The sequence below is a fragment of the Onychostruthus taczanowskii genome, unplaced genomic scaffold (assembly GCF_017590055.1).
Source record: "Onychostruthus taczanowskii isolate IOZ18803 unplaced genomic scaffold, ASM1759005v1 scaffold46, whole genome shotgun sequence".
NCBI lineage: Eukaryota > Metazoa > Chordata > Aves > Passeriformes > Passeridae > Onychostruthus > Onychostruthus taczanowskii.
The window spans coordinates 4,934,024-4,960,983 of NW_024502125.1; the positions used below are offsets into that span (position 1 = coordinate 4,934,024).

Here is a 26,960-nt window from a genome sequence, read left to right on the forward strand (position 1 = left end):
CAGCAAACAGGCTGTCACTTTCAAACAGGTTTGTCTACTTTGTAAGGTGCCAGCAGAGTCTTTTCATATCCAGGAGAAAATATCTTATTATACTATAGCCTGTGTAAATTAGCGTAATACAACAGGTAAGTTCTCTTACTTAAAATACTAACAACGTTCCTGATACCTTTTGTCTTTACAAACTAATGTAAAATAAACACAATGACAAAGCAAGCTACTTTACATAATCAGCTAACAGGAGACCTCTCTTCTAATACTTCGTTTGCAGTCTTTTCCATATTGGGTTAACCAGAAACAAGGCAGTGCTTGACAAAATACAAAAAATAAAATACATAAAATGTATCAACAAGTTTTCATTTCTCTGTTACGCTTCAGATTTAGGTATAGAAATAGATATATTAATTATGAAGTGGAGGCAAGACCTGAAGAGTTTACTGCCAATCTACCAAGAACTCTTTATATGAAAGGGTCATTTTCACATAAAGGACATGATCACGAACACAGAACCAAACTGACCACTCATCCTAATCCAGAATGAGACCTCATATGACATTTCTGCGTACCTTTACATAGTATGGCGTGGAACTGATTTTCTAACAAGTATTACAATGGTCTCCCAAAACTTTGACCTAAATAGCATGCCCAGAATACAAATTAAGAATATAGACTGTATTTCATATAGATCTGCCAAACACAGAGTATCAACAACACATGACGTAAGTTTAAAAGGATGGTAAGAGAATGAAAATAGAATTCACTAGTGAAAAACACACTTGGAAGTTCACTTCAGCAAACATATACAAAACTACTCTCCATAAAAACATTCATTCTAGCATGGACTTCCTGCATGAAAGTATTCTGATTAGTTAATAGAAGTAAGTTAATTTGTTGACTTCAAAGTAATTGAAGGTTCCTATAGAGCTAGAAAAAGGTAAACAGAATCTTAAATGTATCAATATAATAATACATGCTATTTTATTTAGTATTCTGCAAAACAACTTTTAGCAAACAATGGAACATAATCCTCAAAAATTCTGGGAAATTTGTATCTGAAGGAAACCTTTTGAAGCTTCCTTAAATTTGCCAATTATGTCCAAAAAAAAGGCAATTAAACAGTACCTTCTTATTTCTGAGGTAGGCTTTCTTGGCTGAAATACGTCCACGCCTTGCTTCCAGCTGGCGGATTTTTTGTTGTAACTTTTGCAGCTCCTCTTTTTGCAAGTGCACAGATGTTGCCATATCCTCTTTTTCAAGCATGGCTTCCATACTTTCATAAGTGTCATAATACACCACTTCATCTCTCTTCTCTGTTTTAAAGATGTCAGCAATAAAAAAAATCAAATCAATGGTTTGTATTTGATTAACATTTTGTTTTCCTTAAAAACAACCCTCCCAGTGACTTGCAGGATATGATGCAGAAGAATGCCACAGCCTTTCAGAGGACTACTACCAAAAGTCAATAGGTCAGAGAAAAAGTATTACACAGCAAGGCACTATACAGCTTTAAGGTCTTTATGAGGAACAGAAATTAATACCAATGAAGCTCAGCCTGCTATTCAGGCAAGCTCAGAATATTAAAACACAAATGCAATTCTAAACGTACAGCTATAATGTGTAGCCTAATTTGAACACAATGTCCATGCATGTCTTTGCGTCTCACAAGCGACCCAAGGGGTGTAGCAATTTTCACTGGTCTTCACCATGAAGTTCAGGATAGACAAGACTACCTGAAGTCCTCGATATGAGATTCTTCTGTTACAATCAACTTGTAATTTCATGTAAGGGACTCAGACAACAGGACAGCAAAAATCCTCTCATAGATTTTTGATGTCCCAGTCAATGCTCCTGGGAGGGAGGGAGGGCAATTTCAAGGCAATCCTTCAAAGCATTACAGGCCTGAAAAGGAGGTAATTACTGATAGTTTTATCAACACATGATTTTTAGCTTGCTGAGTGAAGCATTTGGAATAACATTGAGCTCATCTTTAAATGCTGTCTTCTCATCTCTTGCCAAGAAGGAAAGTGTGGTCATTATAAATCCTTTAAGGATGTTGGGATGAAGAAGCAGTGAAGACCTCTTGCTCTTTATTCCACTGGCATACAAAGTAGGATATATTTGTCATACAGCAAGAAGGAAATGCATTACTGCTGTCTGAAACAGGCAGATGCAGCTGGCATGTCTGCCAAGTGGCTATTCCACAGCAAGACCCAACTTTCTTACTTCAACTTTTTCAACTACTTTCAGAAAGACTGTAATTTCTCCTACTTCAGCTACTTGATTATTTGGGGACAGGCACAGGATTTTCCTCAGCACACAGTCCATTTTAAAAGCTGTTGTCACTTCATGTTATTTGTGTGTACAGTCTCTGCTGCAACCGGAATTCCGACTGCCATGCTGACATCAGCTCAGCAGAAGTCATGGCAGGACCAGACAATAAGCACAGCAAGATATTCACCTAAACAAACAAAAGCTAATAAAACATACCAAACAGTTCCTTTACTTCAGGGCTCAGTTTAAAAAATAAAAACCCTGTAAAGCTTCATCAATATGTAACTGGAAGTTACATATTGATGTCAAGTCACTGGAACTCCCTTTGAGATACCACTGAGTAAGAAGACGAGTCATGCCTGACAATTATATTTCACCAGGCAGTTATAAAATGGGAGAATTTACACCTGAATTTTGCTTTACAAGACTTTCATGCGAAGTTAAAACAGAAATATACAAGTTCATCCATCACAAAACCATTTTGACAAGAATGTACTCATACTCTGTACGAATAAGATAAAACCCTTGAAAATTCTACCTAATAAAGTCATGTTTTTTGAATTTCAATGCAAGTATTTGCTTAATGAGTAGTGTTGCTCATAATATGACAATCTGTTATCACTTGATCCTTTTCAGATCCTTTACTGAATTTGCAAAGATGTTCTTCTCGGTCACAATCAACTGCAGTCAAGTCAAACTATGCTCTCAAAACATTAGCTGAGAATTCTCTGAACTACTTCTGCAGAACCACTACAGTCAAAGACTAGAGAGAAGCAACAGCATCTACTTGGCTTACAGACATGAATTTCAAATCATACACATGTGCGAAATCAAAGTCTGTTACTTTACTATCAGTGCAGTTCCAAAAGTAAGTGTAACAGATCATACTTTTCTTTTGGCATCATAGGAAACAACACATATTAAAAGACGACTAAATGCTTTAGATGCTTGAATTCAGATTTGGTGTTGAATAGTGTCAGAAATATGTAGTCACTTGTACATCACATTATTTTTCACATTAATAGTTCTATCCACCTAATGAAAGTCTGAGAAGGTAATTTCATGTGTTGAACAATTCCCAGACATTTAGGAACTGTATTTTTCATTTTCTGTCCTATGGGATAGTTTTGGAATTATTTGGAATTATTTAGGAATTATTAATTATTTGGAATTATTATATATGGAATTACTATTAAACAATATCTTACAAATTAAAAATAGCAAAGGAAGCCAGAATGGTGAACTGGTTTGTTGCCACGAGGGAAGGAACAAGGTGATGGTTTAGCTGACTGAGGGTTTTATTTTGGATTAGCTTGTGGGTTAAGGGCTTTTTTGAGATTTCTGAAGAAAACATCAATGACAAATTGTATTGCCGTGTGACATTTTTACAGCGAGTCTCTGTCGGCCCAGACGTTTTACTATCACTACACCAAAGACAAAGGATTTTGATACACATTTCTTCTCAGTCTCCTGTTCAGGTGATTTCTTTCAGTCCCTAAGTGAGCAGACATCTTCAGTACCAAAACTACATGTCTGATTTCCCAGTCCAAAATCTATCCACCTCAAAACCACCAACTAATTCTCTACCTAGTCAAAGCTGCCACATTTCTGTAACTCATTTACAAAGTTTCCAACCCTTTGGTTCCAAGCACAGTTATAGCTGTTTCCATCAGAAGCCATAAAGGTGGAGATTCATGCTACAGTGAAATGAATCTGTGATACCTATGTTTTCTCCTTTTCCAGTGGCAACTCAAAATACAATCCAGCTTCAAACTTAGGAGAATTTTCTATTCATAGCAAAATTTTTTATTCAAGCCCTACACTCTAAGAACAGCAAAACAAAGCTTGCTTAAATACAAACATTAAATATAGAAAGGTCTAAATGACAGAACTGGATTGAAAAATGCTGTATGACTTGCATGTACCGTTTTCACAGTTTGTAAGTACATGAGGTATAGTAGAATAGTCGGTTCTGGAAGCATAAGGTTTTCATTGCTGCTCTAAATCTGAGATAACAATATGAGCTTCAAGTGTAGCAAAAGGAATCCAATTTGCAGATATAGCTTTTGAAAAACAATCACTTTCAAGAAATTAGTAATATCAATGTGTACTTCATATTTTTAGACAAGTCTACTAATTAAGACATCTCCTCCTCCCCCATCTTAGTTCTTCAAAACATATATAGTTTGCATATCTTATATGCAAATTTCCAAATACAGGCAATGAGAACCATAACAGAACTTCTTTATGTGTATGTATATGCCTTATAAACAGGTGTAGATTTTAATTTAACAGTACTTTTGCAGCCCTTCACATGGCAAAGAATCTGCTCTCATTTCATTTCCACAGGCTTCCCTGGACTCTTAGGAAGAAAATTATCTTTCACAGACTTGTATTAATTGAAATAAATAAAGCACCTGACATCAATCTTCTGATACTTTCAAGCTGTGCTGTCAGTAGCAACTCTTCACATTTCAAAATCTCGAACTGCACTTCATATAACTGAAGCTGTAGATCATAGTAATCAGCTTCTAAGTGGTCCAAATGGGCTAATGCTTCTGTACCCCCTTTCAGACTCTGCATCTAAATAAAAAGAGAAAACAACAAACAAACAAAAACCATACAACTCCAGGATAATTACGAGAACAAAACCACAGATTTTATGATTACAGCTAGATACTGTCTGGTACAATAAATGCAAGACGTTAAAATTGAACATATCTAGTCCCTAAGATATGTTCTGATCAGACACAGACTTTAAGGTGCCTTTAATAACTGACTTTTTTTCTACATGGCAATGAAATAAATCCATGGCATTGAATTACACTTTGCAACTGTCAAGTGTCAAGTGATACAGTGCACAGTGTGAAACATCCCTCACACTCTTTTAACTCTACCACTTGATTCTCTGAAGATACATAATTAAATTAGAATTCTCCTATCTTCAATCCCAAGTCTAAAAGTAGGCATCTAGAAAGCTACAGTTAAAGCCTGTAAAAGCAGAACTGAGGAAAAAATGTGAAAGGATCTGCAAACAGGGATAAATACATGCACTGGTCATCTTGTAATGACAATTTAGCTGTTCTTTCTGGAGTCCTTCATAGGAGAATAGATACACAGATTAAAATACTTACATGTATCTCAGTACTGATTTGTATTATATGTTTGAACAGAAAAGTATCACACAACCAAAGTGAACTGCAACAATTCTCCTTCAATCAGTCAAACAAGATTTATCTGCTCATCACAGTCAGCCATTTAGATCATATTTAAGAAATACCAGCATGTATAGGAATCTTATGTGCTGAGGCTGGAGGGAATTCATGCATCTCTACAACCTGCATGCAGAAGAGTTCGGGCCACATCCAAAATCTTTACCTGCTCAAAATATGTATATCTGACAGTTTCTCTCAATATTGGATGAAAATAATGGTAAACGTTAATGGAGATTTGTGATCTGTCTACCTCATTATTCAGAAGAAATGTCCAGTTTCATATTATAGACAGTCAGTTATTAAAAGAAGATGTCTACCAAGCAAAAATACCCGACCTATTTAGTGATACATTTAAAAAAATATTTGCTAGCATATTCTGTACATTACGGTGTTATCTTCAAGTTGTAAAACTGAGTCTGTAACAAACAACTACAAATGGGTTCCTTGAGTATTTAAATATGACTATAGTAAACTAGAAAGGTATGTGCACTGAATTAAACCAATGATCCATTTGAGTCAATACCCTGTTTTGGGAAAATGTTGCAAAAATCCAGGACAATGAAACAAAACAGGCAGTGCAGTGATATTTTCCCAAAAGGATTCACCAGCCTCTAGCACAGCCTGTAGCACAACTTAAACCATACTGCTGCCTCTTGCATGAAACAGACTTACAGGACGTAATTAATACTTTCTTCCCATGCCTTTTTTTTTTTTTTTAATGTAAGCTTTTAGCATCTGCACCATTATCTATTGACAGGGATTTCACAGCTCAATTAAACGCAAATAGTTCCGTGTACTATACGTATTTCCATATGACTGTTAGACAGAAGATCAGCTAATCAATTCTTGCAATTTAACTATTTTAAGTTTCTTCCGCTACATTTTGTACTTCTGTATGCATTTTTTGTATATCAACTATTAGTCTGAAAACTCCAGTAAGTCCTAAAGTGAACACCAGAAACCTTACAATCATTAATGTGTCATGTATATGCTAGAATCCAGTGCTACACAAAAATGTCTTGTTATGCCATTTTATTACTTTGCATCCATATTAAGTTACTAATTTGACCAGAACAGTAAATGGCACAATTGGAGTGAACTACAGGCTACTTTTCAAGATAAAAGGACTGATTCTCTTGAACTCTCCAGTTCTTCCACATAAGACGGATAATGTTTATTGTTCAGGCAGGATATTAGCATTCTTCAAGGAATTTGGCATTTTTCAAGGATTTCCCCACTGTAAAAAGGCAGCACAATTTGGTGGGTTTGGGGGCAAGGAAAGTCGGTGTGGGAAAGGTTTTCTTTTTAAATTAAGATAGTGTCAAAAGTGACCACACCTAAGAACTTCTCTTTTTCCATGAACTGTGAAAATTACTCAAACCTTCACAATTTTTTTCTTACAAACAGATGTTCCAAAATTTAAATACACAATGTAATAAAAACTGAATAAAGACAAAGACACCCACAGACCATCTTCAAAAGTATCAGCTCACCAAGTTACAGCAGCTGAGTACTTCAGTCAGTTGCACTGGTGTCTGGGTGATAAGGACCTTAGCAACTGACAACTGTACCTTTGCCCTAAAAAGAGCATACACTTCAGATGCTGTTAGTTACCTGTTCTGTTTTAGGGGTACCCCGCCACGTTATTCAGCTTTCAGGTGCAAGAAATGGGAAACTAGTACTGCTGCATGGTTCATGGGTAGATATCCTAGCTATATAATAGCTCCCCATGAAAAAGTAAAACAAAGACCTTGAATTTCAACAATTTATGTTAAAACTTCATGTAACATACTAATAAAGTGTGATAATTCAAAACAGTATAATCACTTTTGTACATATTTCAGTATATTCTGTTAAAAATTTCTCTTCTTGAGAGCAATTCTTATGAGTTTTTACCTAATCTGTACCACTAATTTGCTGTATCCTTGGTAGCTCTCAGGCTGATCAACATAGTGAAAGAAACACAAAGAAATTTAATATTAGAACAGTACGGGAAACATTCTGCAGTTGTGCTGGTTTTGGCTGGACTGGAGCTAATTTTCTTCTCAGTGTCTGGTACGGGGCTGTGTTTTGGGTTTGTGCTGAACACAGGATTGGTAATACAGAGATGCTTTCGTTATTGCTGGGCAGGGCTTGCACAGAGCCAAGGCCTTATATGCTTTTTGTATGGTCACTCTAGGAAAGATGGAAGTGCATGGGAGGTTGGGAACAGACACAACCAGAACAGGCGACCCCAGCTGACCAAACAGGACATTCCAGAACATGTGACATCATGCCCAGTATATAAAGTGGGAGAAAGAAAGAAGAAGGGAGGAACATTTGGAGTTAGTGGAGATTTGTATTCCCAAGTCACAGTTACCTGTGATGGGGGTCTGAACTCCAGGAGATGGTTGAACACCTGCCTGCCCATGGGAAGACATGAATTAATTCCTCATTTTGCTTTGCTCATGTGTTTGGCTTTGGCTTTCCCTATTAAACTGCCTTTATCTCAACCCATGAGTTTTCTAGCTTTTAACCCTTTCTGATCCCACTTGTAAGGGAGCAAGTGAGTAGCCACATGGCTCTTGGTTGCTGGCTGGGGTTGAAACACCACAGTGGTGGAACAAAAAACTTAAACTGGGGAGATCCAAGCACACCTTTCTGCACTAATGAAAGCAAATAATTTAATCTCTACAGTCTTTGTTGTTGCATTCATACCAGTCAGAGAGTGGTTGCATTCACTGAATCATAGAGCAGCTTGGGTTGGAAGGGACTTGAAATCTCATCAAGTTCCAAGCCCACCACCACAGGCACGGACACCTTTCACTAGACCAGGTTGCTCAAAGCTCCATCCAATCTGGCCTTGAACACTTCTCAGGATGTTGATCTACGAAATCTCTGGGCATCCTGTTCCAGTGTTGCTCCCTCAAAGTTCAAATAATTTCTTCCAAATATGTAATTTAAACGCATTCAGTTTAAAGCTATTTCCCTTCTCCTACCACAATATGACCTTGCAAAAAATTTCTTTTCCAAGACTAAATGTTCAAAAATCTAAAGACAACCTGCTGAACACAAACACTTTCCACAAGTGAAGTCATATCATGTCTTTGCTGTGAATTGTCATTTTTCTCAGCTAAAATCCAAATTTATTAATTTATTGAGCATTTTAGTATCTTCAAACAAATATCCTGTTTTTATCTTCTAGAATATAGTAGCTAAATGGTTTGTCAGGTGGTATTTCAGTTCTACAAACATTATCTTTATAAGACTGCCACCATTCCATTCTTCGCAAAGATGGGATTCCCAGTCACTTTTCTCACATTCAACTCTTTATACTTAAGCTGTTTACATTCTCAGAACACACGATGTGTATCAGAGCAGAAGCTGGCTGGTGCTATCTCCCTATCACTGTACTCAGACCCAGAACTCTCTATACCTTGTAATACACCATCCCAAAGTACCACGGCTATTAGATGTTACTTATTTCTCTGTCCCCAAAAGCCTCAAACTCACAGCTCACTTTCATCCCTATGTATACTACAGGGAATCCTTCCTTTTCCTGTGCAGCCCCTAATACTTTAGCATATCAGACCAAACACTTACTCATTTACCAGACTGAGATCTCATTCAACAAAAATTCACACGTCTCCACAGGGAAAAAAATAAGATGTGCCACAAAAAGAAGATGCACGGTTACTCTAAGTGAAAATATTAAATATATTTCCAATTAGTAGTGCTGGATTGTCTCATCAACTCCCGACTGAGGATGACAATAGCCTGATAAACTCAGGTTTTCAGACAACTCTTGGATTTCCAAATCTAAAGAACACTGAAATGCAGTAAACCTATTTTAGTGCTCTGGGTCTTGCATGTACTCTCTCTTCCCTGCAGATCAAGCTGTCTTCTACAGAGGCTCCTAAAATAGACACATAGTCTATCAGCCTTACAAACCTACCAGCCTTTGCAGTGCTGAAGTTGTGAGCTCTTTAGATAACCTTTTCATAACAGCACCATCAGTTTAGTCAAATTTTGCTGAAACGTTTGAAAAGTTCTCCTAAAACAATCATGTAATTGCTAGAACACACATTAACATTAGTATGACAGGAAGTTCTTTGCATCAAACATCCATATGATGATAAAGTTTAGAAGAGAATCTGAAACATTGTTACTTTTGAGATGTCATAAAATCCAATAAATTGTGGATTTTTTTCCTGCTAAGGCATTTATGCACAGTGTCATGTATGAAGTCTTTCCTCAAGAAAAAGGTAGCTAGCACAGCCCCCTCTGGAAGATTGCCTGGTAATTATGGTAAGCAGAGAAAGAGTGCAACACAACCACCCAGCTACCCATATACTTACTAATGGTCAGACACCTTCCATCTGGAATGTCAGAGCTATACTGAAAAGGTAATTGTGCCTCAGAGCTAAACTGCAGAGATTACATAGCAGCCAATTTCTGTCCTATCCTTTCTCTTCATTTTACTCATCCCAGTGGTTGGCTGTAAACACTAACAGCAAAAACTGTCTTTCTGTCTTTCAAAAACTGTTTTTCTGGTTGACTAACCAGGAAAAGGTGTACGTATGAAGACATACGTACAAAACCCACAACACCTACATTGCAACATCATTTGTCGAATATCACTTCTTTCTATGCGCTTTAATTTTCTACTTACTGGCATGAAAACTTACCTCCTCTTTGAGTGCATGTTTCTTCTGCTCCAAACAGATTTCTTTAGCACGCATCAACTGCAAAGTCTCCTTAGAAACTGCATACTGAAGCTTTTCCATACGTTCCACTGCTGCTGCCCATGCTGCCTTACCAAATTTTTTCTGGTCTGCTCGCATTCGATCATACACAGCTGCAGAAAGGAAAAGAAGAGGCAGGCATCTTACTAGTCTACTCTTCAAACCACTAGTGATCCTGATGCAAAGAAAATGCACACATTTGTACTTAATAAAAATCTTGTTAATACAAATACTTGGTCTTGAACTGGATCCCAAATTTCCCCCACATCTGTAACCACCAATTATCAGCTACTGAAGCCTCCAGCTTGCCTTAACACTTATAGTACAGTCATAAATTAAAGTAAATCTGAAGAGTGAAAAAAATGCTATTTGAAACAGATTTCAGCTTAACTTCAACTACAATTCTGTAAGAACACTGCATGAAATTAAAACAACATCTATCTTTTAACTCAAAATGCAAAAGTCCCTTGCATGATTCAGATGTCTTGGGCCCCAGATAACATCTAGGTGGACACATACAAAATTTTCACCACTGTCAATATACAGGTCATGTGACACTGTATTTAGCTTTGCAAAGCAAAACCAAAAAAGTAATGGAATCAAAGGCGTGGCATTAAGTCACCATATGCTATTACATGCTGTTCTTAAGTAATAAGAAGTACCTTTAAGTTCTCATGTGTTTTTCCTCTGTTAATATTTGGGTATGTAAGACTACTCTGTGATCAGCAGGACATCAAGAATAACCCTGAACACAAAAACCAGGTAAATAACCTGTATTTTAAAGATCTACACTGTAATCATCCTTCAGGCATGTCACTTTCCATTGGTTTTCCCCAAAATCCCGACTGCTGTACATAGAAAAATCATGTGAACAAAAGCAACAAGTAAATATCTATAAATACGCATTATCATCTAGTAGTGTATCTTATTGGCTGCCTTTGTCATACTAGAAAAGGAGTGAAGCTGATTAGTACATTTAAAATTTTCTTTAATTAAATTTATTTCAACATGCTTTAACCTATTAAGTCATCCAGTCAGAGTAAGGTGAAATTTCACATTATCTTTAACTTGGGTGGTCACTGAACAGCATAAATTTGCAGTGCCTGCATCTCTTGAGTCAGATGTAGCAGTCATGTACAGAGACGACAAGAGACCTACCAGTCAAAAAAGGATTTCTCCTGTGGATCTTGCACAATCACTACCACCAAGGCAAAGAAAGAAACAGGGACCTGCAGTTAGGCAGTGGAGGACACCAGGACAAACTTTGTCAGTGAACTAGAAAAAGGTCTGTTTGCCCTACTAAACTGGTTATTTAAGTTAAAATGGTACAAGGATGAGAGCACAGGTATACGTACCAAGTCATCTGACCTCGCTTTACTGTACCACTTTTTACTAAAACCAACACATTCTTCAAACACAGAAAAGCCAAGGTTATATCCGTTAAGACTTCTGAACAACAGAGCAGCTTTCATTGAGTAGTTAAACTGAGCTGTTGCTTCATGTTTAGAGTTATGAAAAAAAATTACTGAAAGGCAAGGAAGACTAGAAAAGGAAATCAACTGAAAGACAATTAACATTTACTGTGGGGGTCTGCCATATCCAGTACAGAAAGCAGAATCCACCAGGGACTCTGTGCTCTTAAATCCTTTGCAAATACAGAGTACCACTAATACAATTACATTAAGAAAGTGGCTGTAAAACTTCTACCTAAAATTTCTATTCTGTTCACTACTGATGATGTTCTGAAAAGGTTTACAAGTGAAAGATCCAAATAGACACAGAAGAAAAAACAAATAGCAATGACAACTGCATTTTCCTCATGAAGAATTGAATAAAAAAATAATTCATGGTACAACACAGAACACAGTAAACACTAAACAACTTAATTTTTTATGTAATGACAAGAAATAACTACCTTTTTGTGTTTTAGCTGTTATTTCAAAATATTTAACTGTAAGATCTTGAATAGAAAGCACAGCCATGTGAGCTTTTTTCTGCCAATCAGCATCTTCTTTTTGCAGACTCTCAATTCTTCTGGGACCCAGGTAGTCATTCTCTATTGAGATCTGAAAATAAACCAGCCCATAATTAAAAACACAATTAATTGCACCTATTCTGCCAATAGCAAACAGTTTCAGGGCTAAGAAAGAAAATGCAACAAAACGGAGGTAAAACTACCACCACAGTTTCTATTCAACAGTAAAAAACTCTTTGGAAGCACTCCCTCCTGTTGAAAAAGTACCATCTTTTATAATTATTGTTTTTAGTGGACACATAAACACCACATATACAAGTTTGATTTGTCAGCATCTTTTATTATGTGTCTTATTACCTGCAGATTACATGCACGCTTCATGCTTCATCCAGGCTTTCTTCCAACCTGGACTATTTAATTCTGAAGTAAATAAATGCTCTTTGATCAGAATGAAGCTGGCAACCAGGGCTGTCCTGGGGTTGCACTAAGTGATCACCAATATTTTAGAAGTTTTTCTTTGTTATAGACGACTTTAAGAAGTGTATTTTCCTAGTGCTTGGGAGCTCAAACATTCTTTCATTGCCAAGATCAAGGCAATGTCATTCTGAGGTCCCAGCTATCTGAAGCCAATAAGAGACTTTGTCTTTTAAGACACAGAAAAGAGTCTTAAAAGAGTTTGTTTTACAATTAATAAATACACAGCTTTCTCTCCCAAACCTGAGAATTTTTACACACTTGTCACACTACAACAGACTGCGTATCTTGTATCTTAATTAAAAATTTAAGCGTGCTCATGCAATAGCAAAGTATAAACTATTAATATTTTTCATATCTATCAGCCAAGAAGGCATCTTAATAGTACAGACAAAACTGAATGAAACCAAAAGTGCTTATAACTTTGTCTCTGAATATTTCAGCCTGAAGTTCTAATGCCTCAGGTATCAATCTTGATTTCACAAAGCTTCAATTTGGCCTAAACAGCCATTCCACTCTATAGTTCAATTGCAAATGAAAGGTTTCTAAGTGACTGGCCAGGACCTACTTCTGCATACCCTCTTGTCCCTGTCTCTCAGACGTATCATTTTCACAAGTAAAAACAAAGAGATGCCTTCTAAATAAATACTTGAAAAACAAATTTCTTGAAAAGCACTTACAGGACATTAATAAGGAAAAATTTAAATCTTCTTCTTACATATTTCCAAAACTCTTTGAAAGGCAACAGACCAAGCATAATGTGGACAAGTGGTAAGTGAGTAACACTTATTAGATACATTGTAACATGTCATTCTATGGGGCACACAGACAGACAGGTTTCCAAATAAATACTGAACTGTAGACATATATAAATACACATACCAGTGAATTACACACTGGTGAAATTAATGCTTTTCATTTACATAGAACTCTGAAACAGCAAACTCATTTGTGAAACTGGATAAAAAGCAACACAGTTAAAAGTCATCGTTTTCTGCTCCTTGGTAGAGATGAGGCAACTTGACACTAGATAGACAATGGATCACTGAGTATGTGAGTAACGTTCTTATTAGGCATGACTTCAAGGAGAGTAATCCTCAAAGTACCATTTTCTTCATAAAGTTTTGTCTGCCAAATATTTACACATGGTGCAAGCTAAAGAGTTTTACGGTTGCATAATATAATTGTATCTTTGTTTCCTAAGGCAAGTACCTACAAGTAACAAAAAAAGGGAAGCATCTTTTCATTATCCACAATCCCAAGTATGTCATCCATATATCATAATTAGCACTAAAGGTACTCATAAAGCAACACAAAGAAAACCCAAGAAGGTGTGGCTTTAATCAACTGCATGAACAAGAACAGACCAACAGCTTGACTTCAGGCTTCAGGAACAGTGGCACGCTTAACAGAAGTGTGAAAGAAGCCCCAGAAAGATAAAATGGATAAAAACTTCTCCCTAATGTTGCTTGAGCTGCCTTCATGTTTGCCCACACCTACCCATCCAGCCAGATAAACTCTTAGAACACAGTTCTTAAATATCTTGCAGTACAACCAAAAAAATCAAAGTTACAGCTAATGTTCATGTTAGGACTTTGCATTCTGCAGCTTGGATAAGGGACAAACACACAGAGTGCAAACTTTCTGGCTCTGAAGACACAAAATAATGGAGGATGGATGTGCTGGTTTTGGCTGGATTAATATTCTTCATATTAGCTGGTATGGACTCAGTTCTGGAATTGTGCTGCAAACAGTCTTAGTAATACAGGGATATTTTAGCTACTGCTAAGCAGTGCTGACCCAGAGCCAAGGCCTTTTCTGCTTCTCATCCCACCCTACTAGTGAGGAGACTGAGGGTTCAGAAGAAGTTGGAAAGGGACACAAGTGGGAGAGCAGACCCCAACTGATCAACAGAGACATTCTACACCATAGAGCACTGTGCTCAGCAATAAAGCTGAGGTAAGAAGGCAATGTTCAGAGGGATGGGTGTTTGTCTTTCTAAGTCACTGTTACCCTGCTCTCTTGGAGATAGCTGAACACCTGCCTGCCCACAGGAATCAGTGAATGAATTCCCTGTTTTGCTTTGCTTCACGTGCATAGCTTTTGCTTTGCATATTAAACTGTCTTTATCTCAACTCATGAGTCTTCTCTGTTTTACTTTTCTGATTCTCTTCCCACCACCACTGAGCTAGAGTGAGCAAGCAGCTGTGGGGGTTGATGGTCATGGTTCAACTATGACAAAGAATGAGGCTTTTACTATTACAAATGTAGCATCCAATCCAAAGGTGAAGACAGAATCTAGGTACAAGTGGGGAACTACCTTCGACAGGTGAAATATCCCACATGCTTTCTTTATAAAGTTGAATGGCTAGAAGCTAAGAACCTTAAACTGAAAGGCTTGTTCCCTTCATTTCTGAAGCTGTTGAACCAGACTACCACAGCCACAACCTCTCCACAGCTATGCCAGCCTGAGAGAACTGAGGTTCAAGACGACAAATTCCAAATGAAAAAGTTCAAGAACAAGCTTCCACGCTGGAGTAACAACTCTCAGTCACAAAGATCTTTGTTACTCTTTGGATAAATGAATGACAGGATCTAATTTTGGGAAAAGCAGACTTGTCAAAAGGTGACTCCAGAACAGTATTCAATGAATAGAGTCTGCACTGCCTCCTTGAAGACAGCTCCCACCTGTGCTTCTATTAGGTCAATGACTTTCTGAGTGGCAGTAAACTTTAGGAGTTCCTTTGGTGCCTCAGATCTAGCTGGCTACTGCTCCCTGCTTCTCACTTCAGGTTTGTCACGTTCCTGCCCAAGCTTGCCTGACATACACGTCCCGTGGCCTTCTGAGAACCACTCCATTGACCTAAAGCTGATCCAACACTCCCTGTGGGAAAACCAATTTCTTCCCATCCAGCCACCATTCCACCTGATTCAATTTTGCTATCAAAAAAGTAAAAATGGAAAATAGTTATTAAACAAACAATCAAAAATCTCCAGTATAAAAGAAAATACTGATTGCAACCTTTCGAAAGGTAATTATGGTCATTCTTTATAATCAAAACCAAATAACTATGACAAACTAGAAGATAGAGGGCATACAAAAAGACACTTCTAGCCATGAACCTGGCACATTTTGGGAAAACATATTAAAAAGAGATAGACGTATAATGAGTGTACATACTGACAGCACCAATAACTTAGAAGAACTACCAGTTCTCAAGTGCAACCTAGCTAGAGAATTACTGTAATCTGCTGGGCATTAATTAAATTTATGCTTGTCATCCTTTCTGGGCAGGACACAGAATCTCCAGAGAAAAACAGAGATGAAGAACTGAGACACTGAGGTTGAAATATATGTGGTCCCCCTTGCCAAACAGCTGTCTGGACATTATATCTCGTCCAACAAAATGCCACTAGAGAAAATCTATACAAATATGTATTAAATCATAATATTCAACTTAAATAATATAACTGTGGTACATTTATATACAAGATGGAAATTATTCAGAGCATATGTTACCGTAGGAAATAGAAATTAAGCCCATGAAGAGAAAGAGAGCTTAAATGAAGACTACAGCTGTAATAGGGGGAAAAGTTGGGGAGTAAAGATAAGGAACATGCCTCTGGAGCTCACAGCTTATGAAATGGCAGATTTTCTCCCCACCTGCAAACACCTCCATGACAGAAGTGACCACTCCCTCATTTTGTCCTAGCTAAGAATTTAAAAAGGAAAAGGGAGTAGCCATGGACTATTAAACATCAACATGAACAGGCTTGTGAGTCTTGAAGACTTTGTTTTCTATATTCTCTTCAATAATTAATCACCTTGATGTAAGACAACAACTCTCATTATGGAATTAAAGGAAGCACTTACATGCTTCTGCATTCCATTATTGTTTGCAATATATGCATAACCTGTTTATGCTTTATTTTGCTCACCTGTATGATGCAAGCATCTTCAGTTTTTATAGCTCATAAAAGCTATAGATGTCATTTTAGAGACTAAAATAATTTTTAAATTACTATTATCCATGCTAAGTATGACTAAAAGAAGGCAAAGAATAACTAAAAAGTGCTGTCATCTGATGATATTTCTTGTAAAATTGTGCATCTACTTTCAATTTAATAATATTTTTAGTTAAAAATTAAGAAATTCTAATGTAGTTGAAGTTTCTTCCTAACCTAAAAGGTTTTGCAGTTACCTAACATTTTTTCAAAATGAGCTTTTGGCCTGGAATTGCTTATTTGGACTCAAAAGTTTTGGAGAAAACCTGGTCTACAGAAAAACCTCTCATCTCACAACTAGATGAGAAGCCAAATCTACAGTTTCTCTTCTACTTACCACTTTACCAATAAAACAATATAACTATTCTTCCTTTAAAAATCTTATATTCTCCTTGAGAGGAATCCGAGCTTCACAGTAAAATTTGCTATGATTTTTTTTCCCCAATGATGGAACTTGCTTTTGTAGACTTTCATGTTTTACAAGTTTTACTGCAAATGATGCTTTGAAGCTAAGAAAATTACGACAGCTTTCACAAAAGTGGTTGTCACAAAACACAGAAGAAGAAATAGAAACAGCAGAAGCCATTAACTTCAACACATCGCACAAACACCTATTTTCATCAGCTATTGCTTCAGACTAATGGAACATAAAAGAACACATCTCAACACTGCATTATTGAGCTGTTTCTGAAGGAGAACAATCGAATTCTTCAGAGAAAACAAACTGAAAGGAGGCTCCTAAACTAGCCCACAAGTAAATGAGGATGGATCAACAGAGGCAATCCTGTACTGGAAATACTCTTCTCTGAACAGTTTACAATTTATGGTTAAGTTCTGAAGAGACTAAAGTAAGCTTATTGAGAGAAAATATGAGCAACAGGCCTGAAATGATCGCATACACATATACTATACATCTACTAAGTGAAGGTCTCTAATACTTTCCATTTTTTTTTCTGGACAACGGACAAGATTGACCAAAGTAAGACTTGGCCCAGGCCATGTAATAACTTAGGCAGGGATAAGTCACATCTCTCCAGCTCCCTTTGTTAATCTTCTCCCAGATGGACTTGTAATAGGCAGAAAAGGAGAAAAATGTGACATGTAACAGCAGGTCACTTAATTATAAGAGCAAAAAAAAGTAAGCTGAATGCATAGTGCAGATGACAGTGGCAAACACAAAAGGGAAATGGCTCCATACATAAAAGCACGTTTCCGATTAAAGGCTCAGCTATCTGCCTTCTCCAAGAAGTCAAACAAGCAATTCCAACCACAGCCTGCAAGACATAGTAACCAGAAAACACACATTTCAGCATCTAGTCAGAGACTTCTCAAAGTCAGTCTTATTTTTTTTGTTGTTGTTGTTTTTAATTTAACTGTGCTCCCAGCTGTTAACACAAACCCAACACGATTTCCCCAAGTAAGTTATAATTCTGTACATGCAGCTCTAAATATATTAGGTGAAATCATTGAAAAGGGCTTTACAGTTTTACCCTAAGGAATATGGACATGGACTTCAATGTTAATTCATAAAAACCCATTTAGTTTGCATGATCTAGATTCCTCAAAATATCTGGCACGTGAGACTAAAATGCAAACTGCAGGAGTTTTGATTATCTTAAAACACAGGAGAACAACATATACAATTCAGCCAAGACTGTAAAGGAAGCAACAAACCAAAAGGCAACAAGATGTTAGGACATACAGAAAGAAGACTGAATAGCAATGTCATTCTACTGCCAAGTGCAGTCGTGAATGTTTTTTTCCAGAATGATGGAGAATGCTGAAAAACTAAGAAGTAGTCAGAAGAGAAAAATCATAGAAGATTTAGGTTAGGGCAAGCATAAGAGGAGAGACTGGGTTTATTTAACTTGTATTTTTTCCAGAGACACACAAGAATTTATGTAACGAGATAAAGTGTTAAAAACACTAAGCTACAGTATTTTATATTGGCAATTGACAGAATTAAAGCTAAAGTGTACCCAGAATTATGTCTTCCTTCACTGACTGAGACCTAGACTAAAAGAGAGCCGACCTTCAAAAAGAAAGCTTTTATTTTTCAGAAAATATATTTTTAAGAAGACATATTCTACTAGTTATTTGAAAATGTTGTTTAAGCCAAGTTAACTCAAAGGCAAGTGGGCTTGAGTGTTTCCAGACATTCTATATGATGTTTGTGCATGAAAATGATTGGATGGATTTTTAAATCTTCAGTTAAAATAAAATTTATATATGCAATAGACAAAATGTTAAGCATATATATCAAGAGTTCATCAAAATACGGTCGACAATTTTTATATACAGATACACTGAAAAAAGAGAAATAGTGACAAAAGTATTAGCCAGAAGAAATCAGATTAAAGACATATAAATAGCCACGAATGTATATAAAGTAACTGTAACAACTAGCAAAAAAAGCCTGATAAGTTTCAGTATGAAGTTAGAAAACATGATGAAAGCTTACAAAAAGGTTTTTTTCAGAGCACTACTGAAAAGAAGTACTAAAAAGTACTAGATTTCAAACAATTTAGGTATTCAGGTAAAAAAACAACTTGTAAACTTTAGACTCAGCAAATTTTTCAACCTCTGAAGGCCTTCAGTCCCTCTCCTTGACCTCCACAGTTTGAACAACATTGCATCAAAGTCTCCTCATTTTTCCTCTTTCCCTAACTCCGACACTGCAAAGGGGAAAAAAAACCAAACAAAAAAACAACATACATTTCTAGGTTTCACCCTCCTTGACTCTAATCCTCAGGGACACATAATTTAGAATTTTCTGCATGTTTACCATCAAGTAAGTTCCATCAAGATGCCTTTTTGAATGGATACACTGATTCTGCATTTTTCTGCATTATTTCCTCCATTACTAGCACTTGAGGAAAAAAAAAAATTGAAGAAAAGGTACGAATACATTGCTAACTCCCAAATTCTCTTACAGGCCTCCTAAGCTGATGGTTAATCTGAATCATTAATAGCCACTGATGATTTTCTTCCTGAACACATATATATTTGGTGTTCACACTTAAACTGTGGAAATTATTGCCACAAAGCATGTAAGGTGTACTGAAAGTTTGTTTCTGCTTTATTTGTAGATTGTTTTAAAGTACCACAGGTTTGTTGAGGTACCCCTATTTTCTATACTTTCTACACCTTAACATCCATGATTTATGTATCTTTCTGATCTTTGATGAATCACATGCTTTACAAACTAAGGTAATCCAATTCTTTTACTTTGGTCTAGCACTGAGGATGCTAAATAGGGAAACACCCCTATGTTCCATACTGTTATTATTCTGATACTGCGGTATGTTTTTGAGAGGAAGAAAATAAAGCTGTGACATTCAGGACACAAATATACCATGGATGTATTTACCAAAGTATGATGTTTTCTATTTAGCATTTGCAAAAGTGCCATTTTGCTGCACTTGGCAGCAAACTCAAGATAAACCATATACATTTTTCCTCAAAAGTAGCAGTAAGTTAATTAGGTGCACATAAATATGCATGTATGCTTTTGGAGGTTGTCATCAATCTTCTACACATGCATTAATTTTTATTTATTGAAATTTCACCTACCATTTTATTATCCAAACATGCCTTTTGTATGGTGACTTTTAAAAAAATAAACAATAAACCTTTCAGCATTCTAACATAATCAAATTTTTCTACAAGTCTTATTAACCACTTTTATAGCTGAATACCTAGAGCAGTCTTGTACTCTACTCATTTTGCAGACAAGCAGATTTAAACCAATCAGATACACACCACAGTTTTGTAGTCAGCTACCTCATACCAGGAACTAAGTTTCATTAAATGATTTAGGGTACCAGCCTGCTTTCTATCAGATCGCCTCTTTAGAACTTTTTTTTTTGGAGGAAGTCCATAAAGTCCTGACTTAAAGTCAGCAAAAGTTCTGTTCTGAGTTCATATAATAGTCTAGAGGATTTATAGTCCAGACTGTAAACAGAGACTGACATACAGTCCTTTTGAATCAAAGTATAAAGACAATTAGAATAATTCACCATATTGCATCATATTCTCAAACAAGCAAGCAATAATTTCCCTGAAGCTTATGACCATTTTGCATAAACTCAGATTTCTTCTCCAGTCTACAGGTTTTTCAAAAGCTATGTTTATTATAAATGATGTGAGGACACACCTTCAGCTGTATATAGATTAAAAAAAAAGTTTAAAATCCTTTGATGTTTCACAGTTTCTCCAAAACATCTTTATGTGACTAGAGACTTTTCAAAAAAAGATATTCTGTAAGTACTTTTAAAAGTAATTCTCTCGGTTTTGCCAGCTGTTCTCATAGTGGAATTTTGTCTCCCTTGAACTTGTTTCGTTAAACTATTTTTAACCAAAATTTTACATGTTCAATACAATGTAATTTGTTTCTAAGTACTTAATTTTACATAAATCAAAGTTAAATTAGTTATAAAGTTCACTACTGCAATTCACCACCATATATTAGACAAAGGAATTCACACATAATTGAGCTAGAATTGTATTTTTAATATACCAGAATATGTATAAGAGAGCTTGAGAGGGAAGCAAACTTTCTGACAGACTAATATAAGATTCCAAAATTTTTAAAAGCAGGATGTTATGAATCATCAACATATATGCTGCTCTAATCTGTAGCTTCCAGTGCTAGACCTCAATATTAATGTATCTGAAGTCATTAAAATTACCTCACATTCATATGAACTAACATGCAAGTAAAAATAATTAACACGTAAACAATGAAGCTATGAGTATGTTTAATATATTTAACATACAATAAGTTTTCAATGTTTTCATTTCCTGGAGATGTAATGACGGCTCTAAGATTTCACCCGCAATGAGATATTATTAGTTTCCAGTTAAGCAAAACCAGCTCAACTCAGACCTTCAAGAATGCATGTTTTGAAGTTTTGCTGGCATCTAGATGTAGGTTGTGAAGCAATTTGTTACATTTTATCTTTAGTCCAATATCAAGGACATCCAAAAATCCTCTCAAGCATGAAAAGAGAAGGCCTCCCACTGATTTCACTTGGCGTTTGAACAAACCTGGTGCCTATTCATCATGACTGAAGTACTGTCCACAACTACAAGGCTGTAAAAATTCTACGTAGCAAGGTAGTTTCTTTGACTTTATGAAGATTGGTGAACACAGCCATACAGACAAAAAAGGCTTCAGGGTTTAGCCCATGAAGCAATTTTTTAAATAATTATTTTTTGTCTTTTTTAATTAACCAGATTTGGTACCCTGTATCAAAGAAACCTTCGTGTCTCAGTCTCACAGGACTTAAAGCTTGATCACAGTAACTTGGCCAGTAGCTCTACAGCCAAATATCAACCACTAACTCGCCGCTCCCCTACGTACTTTCTGAAGAACACAGCACTATATATGGAGGATCTCACAAAGTTTAGATTTAACTTTCTAAAATCAAAGGCACCAGAACAGAGGTACTACTCTGATTTTTCCACATTTCAGAAAGACTTAGCATTTTTATTTCCAGCTATTGATGACTACTACCTCCAACTTTTCTGCTAAGGCAATGTGTGTTCTGCACACACAAAAAATAAGCAAATTTTCACAAGGAAACTATTTATTTTGATTGAGGAAAAATTTGTGGGCATAAATGTGCAACATTTTCAGAATCAAAAATTTAACACCCTTTCTTGGTTGCCAAGTAGTCTGATTCTTAGCAAAAAGAGTATCTTAAATTCCAACGTTAATGCTAGATTAATCCATGAACATTGTTTGTCCTGTGGTTTTATGTTCACAGTTTTCTTCCCAGTTCTTGGAAGAATATACAGACAGTCCAAAACATGTAACACAGCATTTGAGTATCAAGCTTCATTTCCTGGTGCCTATATAATACACAATGAAATCAGAAAGAAAAGGTGAAATCAGAAGAAAAGGTCCAGTAACGCATATAGTGAAATTAACACGCTAAAATTCACTGCTTGAATGTCTTTACATATTATTACAACTAAACCATTAACAGTCCATAATTAAATCAGGAAATGCCTATACAAATTCAGCTCAGCTTTTACGTATATAAAAAATATAATACTGTCTTCAATTCCTTTATTATGCCTTCTCCAGCATTCAGTGAACATATGGACTGTTTGGCTGGGCTATCAATACAACTTTTCACTTCTGCCTTACAAAATACAGTCACAGTAAACACACTGAGTATGTCTAGCAAGTGTATCTTATATTTTAATCCCGAAATGAGTTCAGACTTGCTTCTTTGATAGGCATTTGTCAATCTGATAATACCATTCATTACAAGTTGGCTTTTATTTCTGTGTCCCTCATAAAGGCCTTGCGGTGAGCAGGGTTGTTCCCATATCATACAGATGAAGATTTAAGTCCAAAACACAGCTGTGCTTGCAATGCTCAGCTCTTTCAAGAATGCATGGTATCTGGTAAGCATCTTGACATGCTTGGAGGGAAGTCCCCATGGATTTGAGCAGCATTTACACATAAAGAGCATTTATATAAACAAACCCAGGTTTCTGATGCTGGAAGCCCAAAAAAAGACAAGCATATCACTTACTGAACACATTGTTCTACGGTCAGATGACTAGCCCGTAATTAAGCAGAAATGCAATTAGAAGTTACTTTTCCACAGTGACATTTAATTTCATAATAACCCAGCTTTTTTTCCTTTCATGATCTTACAACTTTTTCATCCTGCTTTTCAAATCCAGAAATATTTAACTACTTCACAGCTGTGACTCTTCATACACCTAAATGTTCCATCCTTTACACTAAATGAACCAAAATACACCTGAAAACTTAGTGTATGATCAAAATATAAAATGAAGCAAGATTCTATCATGTCTATAATGGGCAGCAGTAATCTACATTTCCAAGCCTCCACATGGTTTTTAATCTTGTTATGAGCTTTCATTATGGGTTGTTTGGTTTGTGGTTTGGTGGGTTTTTTTCCCAAAGAAGGAATCTGGGTACAATACAGATGTCCCTCTGTAGTAAGCGTCCACTGAAGACAGAAATTTGTTTTTGTTTTTCCCTTGCCTCCTATAGGCTTGTCTCTTCCTTAAAATTTCACGGGAACAGCAGAAATTTAACACCAGATGACATATGATCCAATTTTTATGTCCGGCTCCAAAATCAGAAAACACTCTTCCCAAAGATTACAGGTGATGTAATTAACTTCCTTCTAAATTCACTGTGAAATAGGACAAAATTAAGCTGACTAGAAAACTTTAAATCTCCCAAATTCTTAAAAAAAACCCAAAAAACCAAACCAAACCAAAACAACTTCTGCACAAATCAGAAACAGATACCTAATACAGAAAAGGTCTGAAACATTAAAGCCTGCCAGAAAAACATAATCAGCAAGTTAATACAAACCATTTCATGCACAAGTTCTATTTATAAAACATTTCTCCAACCCTAGCTACCCAGTGTAATGTATGTTTTGTCATCATAGATACAAGTACTGCTTTCTCTCAAACGATGAAAGGAAAAACAAGAGATGGCATCTTTCTCTACTGCATTATACAGATGACCAAGTTTTTTAACTCACAAATTGCCAAGTTAGGAAGAGAACACAATGTACATTAGAAGAAATTATGTATTACTAAAATAATCAACCACAGAACACACCTCTGAAGTTTATCACCATTAATCTTTCAGGAAGAATATTAAATGATGCATTTTCAAACTGGAATTCAAGAGATTACTGAGGTTTAAAAAATCAAAACAGAGCAAAACACAACGTAACTCTTAATATGTATTTCTACTCATTGTAATATTTACTTCTCTTATTTGACAAAAGAACAAATAATCTTTTTCTCTACTACAAATTCCAATAAAATGGGAATTATTTCACCATGTTTTGAAGAAAGCATTTTAATAAATGAAGTGTTTATAGGCTTCAACTGTATAATACTGTCTGAAAAAAATATTCATGCCAATTCTCTGTGCAGCAGCATCATTCAAGAGAACAAAAAGCACTTTTAGTTAAAACATCATCACATTATAAAACTGAGTTCATTTAAGATTGCTGATTTTTCTGAAAAATTACTTTAGGCACATAGCAATATGTCAAAATAAAGCTAGTACATCATAAATCCTTTTGCCTCCCTCCCTCATTCTTTCTCAAAACCAGAGAGAGACACTACTTTTAAGCTGAAAACAGTAAAAAAACTGCTGGCTAACTGAACAAGGTATCAAGCTGAGATAAAATGACATTTACAATACAGATTAAATGAAACAAAATTTTAGCTTAGAATCAGAAGGCTGTTAATAATCTGCACAGGAACTAATAGTTTTATCGAAAGTACATCCAAGATGCAATAAAGATAACATTTGTTAGTTCTGGCTAAGCATTCAAGATTAGAATTACTTTCAAAAATAACAAACATACTCATTCTGGAACAAATTTACCAAAATACAGTATTCTTCAGATGGCTTTTTTAACTCTTAGGAAAATACACTGTCCAAGTGTTACGACAAATCATGTGTTTTAACATGGTTCCATGTGTTCACAGTTCACCAGATTACACAGAAAATTACGTCTCATTTTAGTTTCCTGAGATAATCTTCTAGAATTAACCACAGTATAAATACTGCACATCTCTTTGTATTTTACATATTACTCAATATTCCCAACCACAAAATTTTAAGTTTGACCTACTTAATTCAGCCATGCATTTGAAGGGTAAGACAGTACGATAAACAGGTGGTGTTTAGCTACATATGTCAGATGTTCTCACTCATCAAAAGCACTCATCTTAGTGAAGAGCGCAGAAAAACAGGGTCAGCATCTAGTGGAAAAGTGTCACCTCATATACTGCATAACAGAACTAGTAAACAGGAACTAAAAAGTAGAACTTCCCAAATAATAAGTATCTGAGTTGCCTTTACTGTACCTTTATCTGCTGTCTTCTAAGCATCGCAAGCTCCCTCATATCTCGGAATGGTTGCAGTAAGTACTGGTAGAGCTCCATGGTTGCTTCTGCAAGATTACTGTAGGCTTCATCTTCCATTTGGTACAGTTCAAGGAGCTCTACCATACTTTCTGTATTCTTATGTTTTTCCAGAAGCTGCAGAAAAAGTACGAGTTTTAATGAAAGTATTGCAAAATTCCTGATAAAAGTGAAAGCAATTTAAAAAACTTTTTTTAGGCTATCCTCTTGTATCATCTTCCCCTTCCCACAAAATCACCAGACAAACAAAACAATCTTAGTCCCCAAAACGCATCTTCAATTCAGCCAGTTAGTATGAGCACAACATCTCTGATAGCCTTAACTGAGCAGCACTCAGACTTATTTTTTCAATTTCCAAAGATTTCTGGAAGGTAATGAATATGAACACAAAGACAACAGAAAAAGCAACATAGCACAACAATTTATAATGCAGTGATCAGGTACGCTACTTCAGACACTTCCCACTTTTGGGTAACAGAGCAGGGAAAAACTGAGTGACAGACAAGGAGACAAAAAGAGAAGTTGCATTTTCAACTTTCCACATTTTTGGTGTTTTTGTTCTGTGGTTTTTTGTCAGTCTGTTCTTTGGATACACACAGTCTCACTACATCAGTGCGGCCTCAGACAGAGAGTAACCCATATGAAACAAAACTTCCTAGAAAGTTCAATCACAAAACTTCAAATGTATGAACCTTTCATTGATTTTACTTTTACAACGGGAATTACCTAAGCAATATAATCTTTAAAAAATACTTAGATGTTAATATAAAACTACTTTAATTCATATAAGAAAATACAACATCAAAGTCTGTCTGATTTGTCTTTTAGTTCTTAAGAAGCAGAAAATTCACTTGTTTGTACAAACTAGCTACAATGTATGATTTTTTTTTTTTTTGTATATGCTCATTTTGCATCTATTTTTGGCATTTGCCTGAGCAGACTTCACATGGTGCTGGAAACCTTTCACCATGTCTAATAAAAAATATTTAGTGTTTAATAAAAACTAATCTCATACACACATGTGGAGTACTTAATGTATTTACAAAGACAAGATTATCTGAAATTAATTTCCCTCTTACATAATTCAAAGTCTCTTGCCCTTTATATTATCATCTCAAAAGCATATATTCACAGTCCAAGTTTATTTAAACTTAAAGATCAGTAAAACTGTGGTGTAAATACATCCTGTCTTCTACCTGTTCACTGAAGTTGGATGCTAAGCCATACGTGAAATCTCTCAGTATAGTAAACTGTTTCAGTTACCAGAATGGGTATGAAAAATGTCTTTCTCTGTAATGGAAAGTTTGTTTTAGAACATCTCTGTAGCTCCACCTTTAAAGCACTAAA

General features: G+C 35.9%; 1 protein-coding gene across 2 annotated transcripts in view; it reads right to left on the reverse strand.

Annotated features, from left to right (window-relative positions):
- JMY (junction mediating and regulatory protein, p53 cofactor) overlaps positions 1 to 26,960 on the reverse strand; it is a 60,383-nt gene that overhangs the window by 16,577 nt on the left and 16,846 nt on the right. For both annotated transcript variants that reach the window (XM_041414588.1, XM_041414586.1), the window contains exons 2-6: positions 25,557 to 25,730; positions 12,123 to 12,273; positions 10,151 to 10,320; positions 4,686 to 4,851; positions 1,120 to 1,307 (exon numbers count right to left, since the gene is read on the reverse strand). In XM_041414588.1, coding sequence (XP_041270522.1) covers positions 1,120 to 1,307; positions 4,686 to 4,851; positions 10,151 to 10,320; positions 12,123 to 12,273; positions 25,557 to 25,730 — 849 coding nt within the window. The remainder of the gene's footprint in view (positions 1 to 1,119; positions 1,308 to 4,685; positions 4,852 to 10,150; positions 10,321 to 12,122; positions 12,274 to 25,556; positions 25,731 to 26,960) is intronic.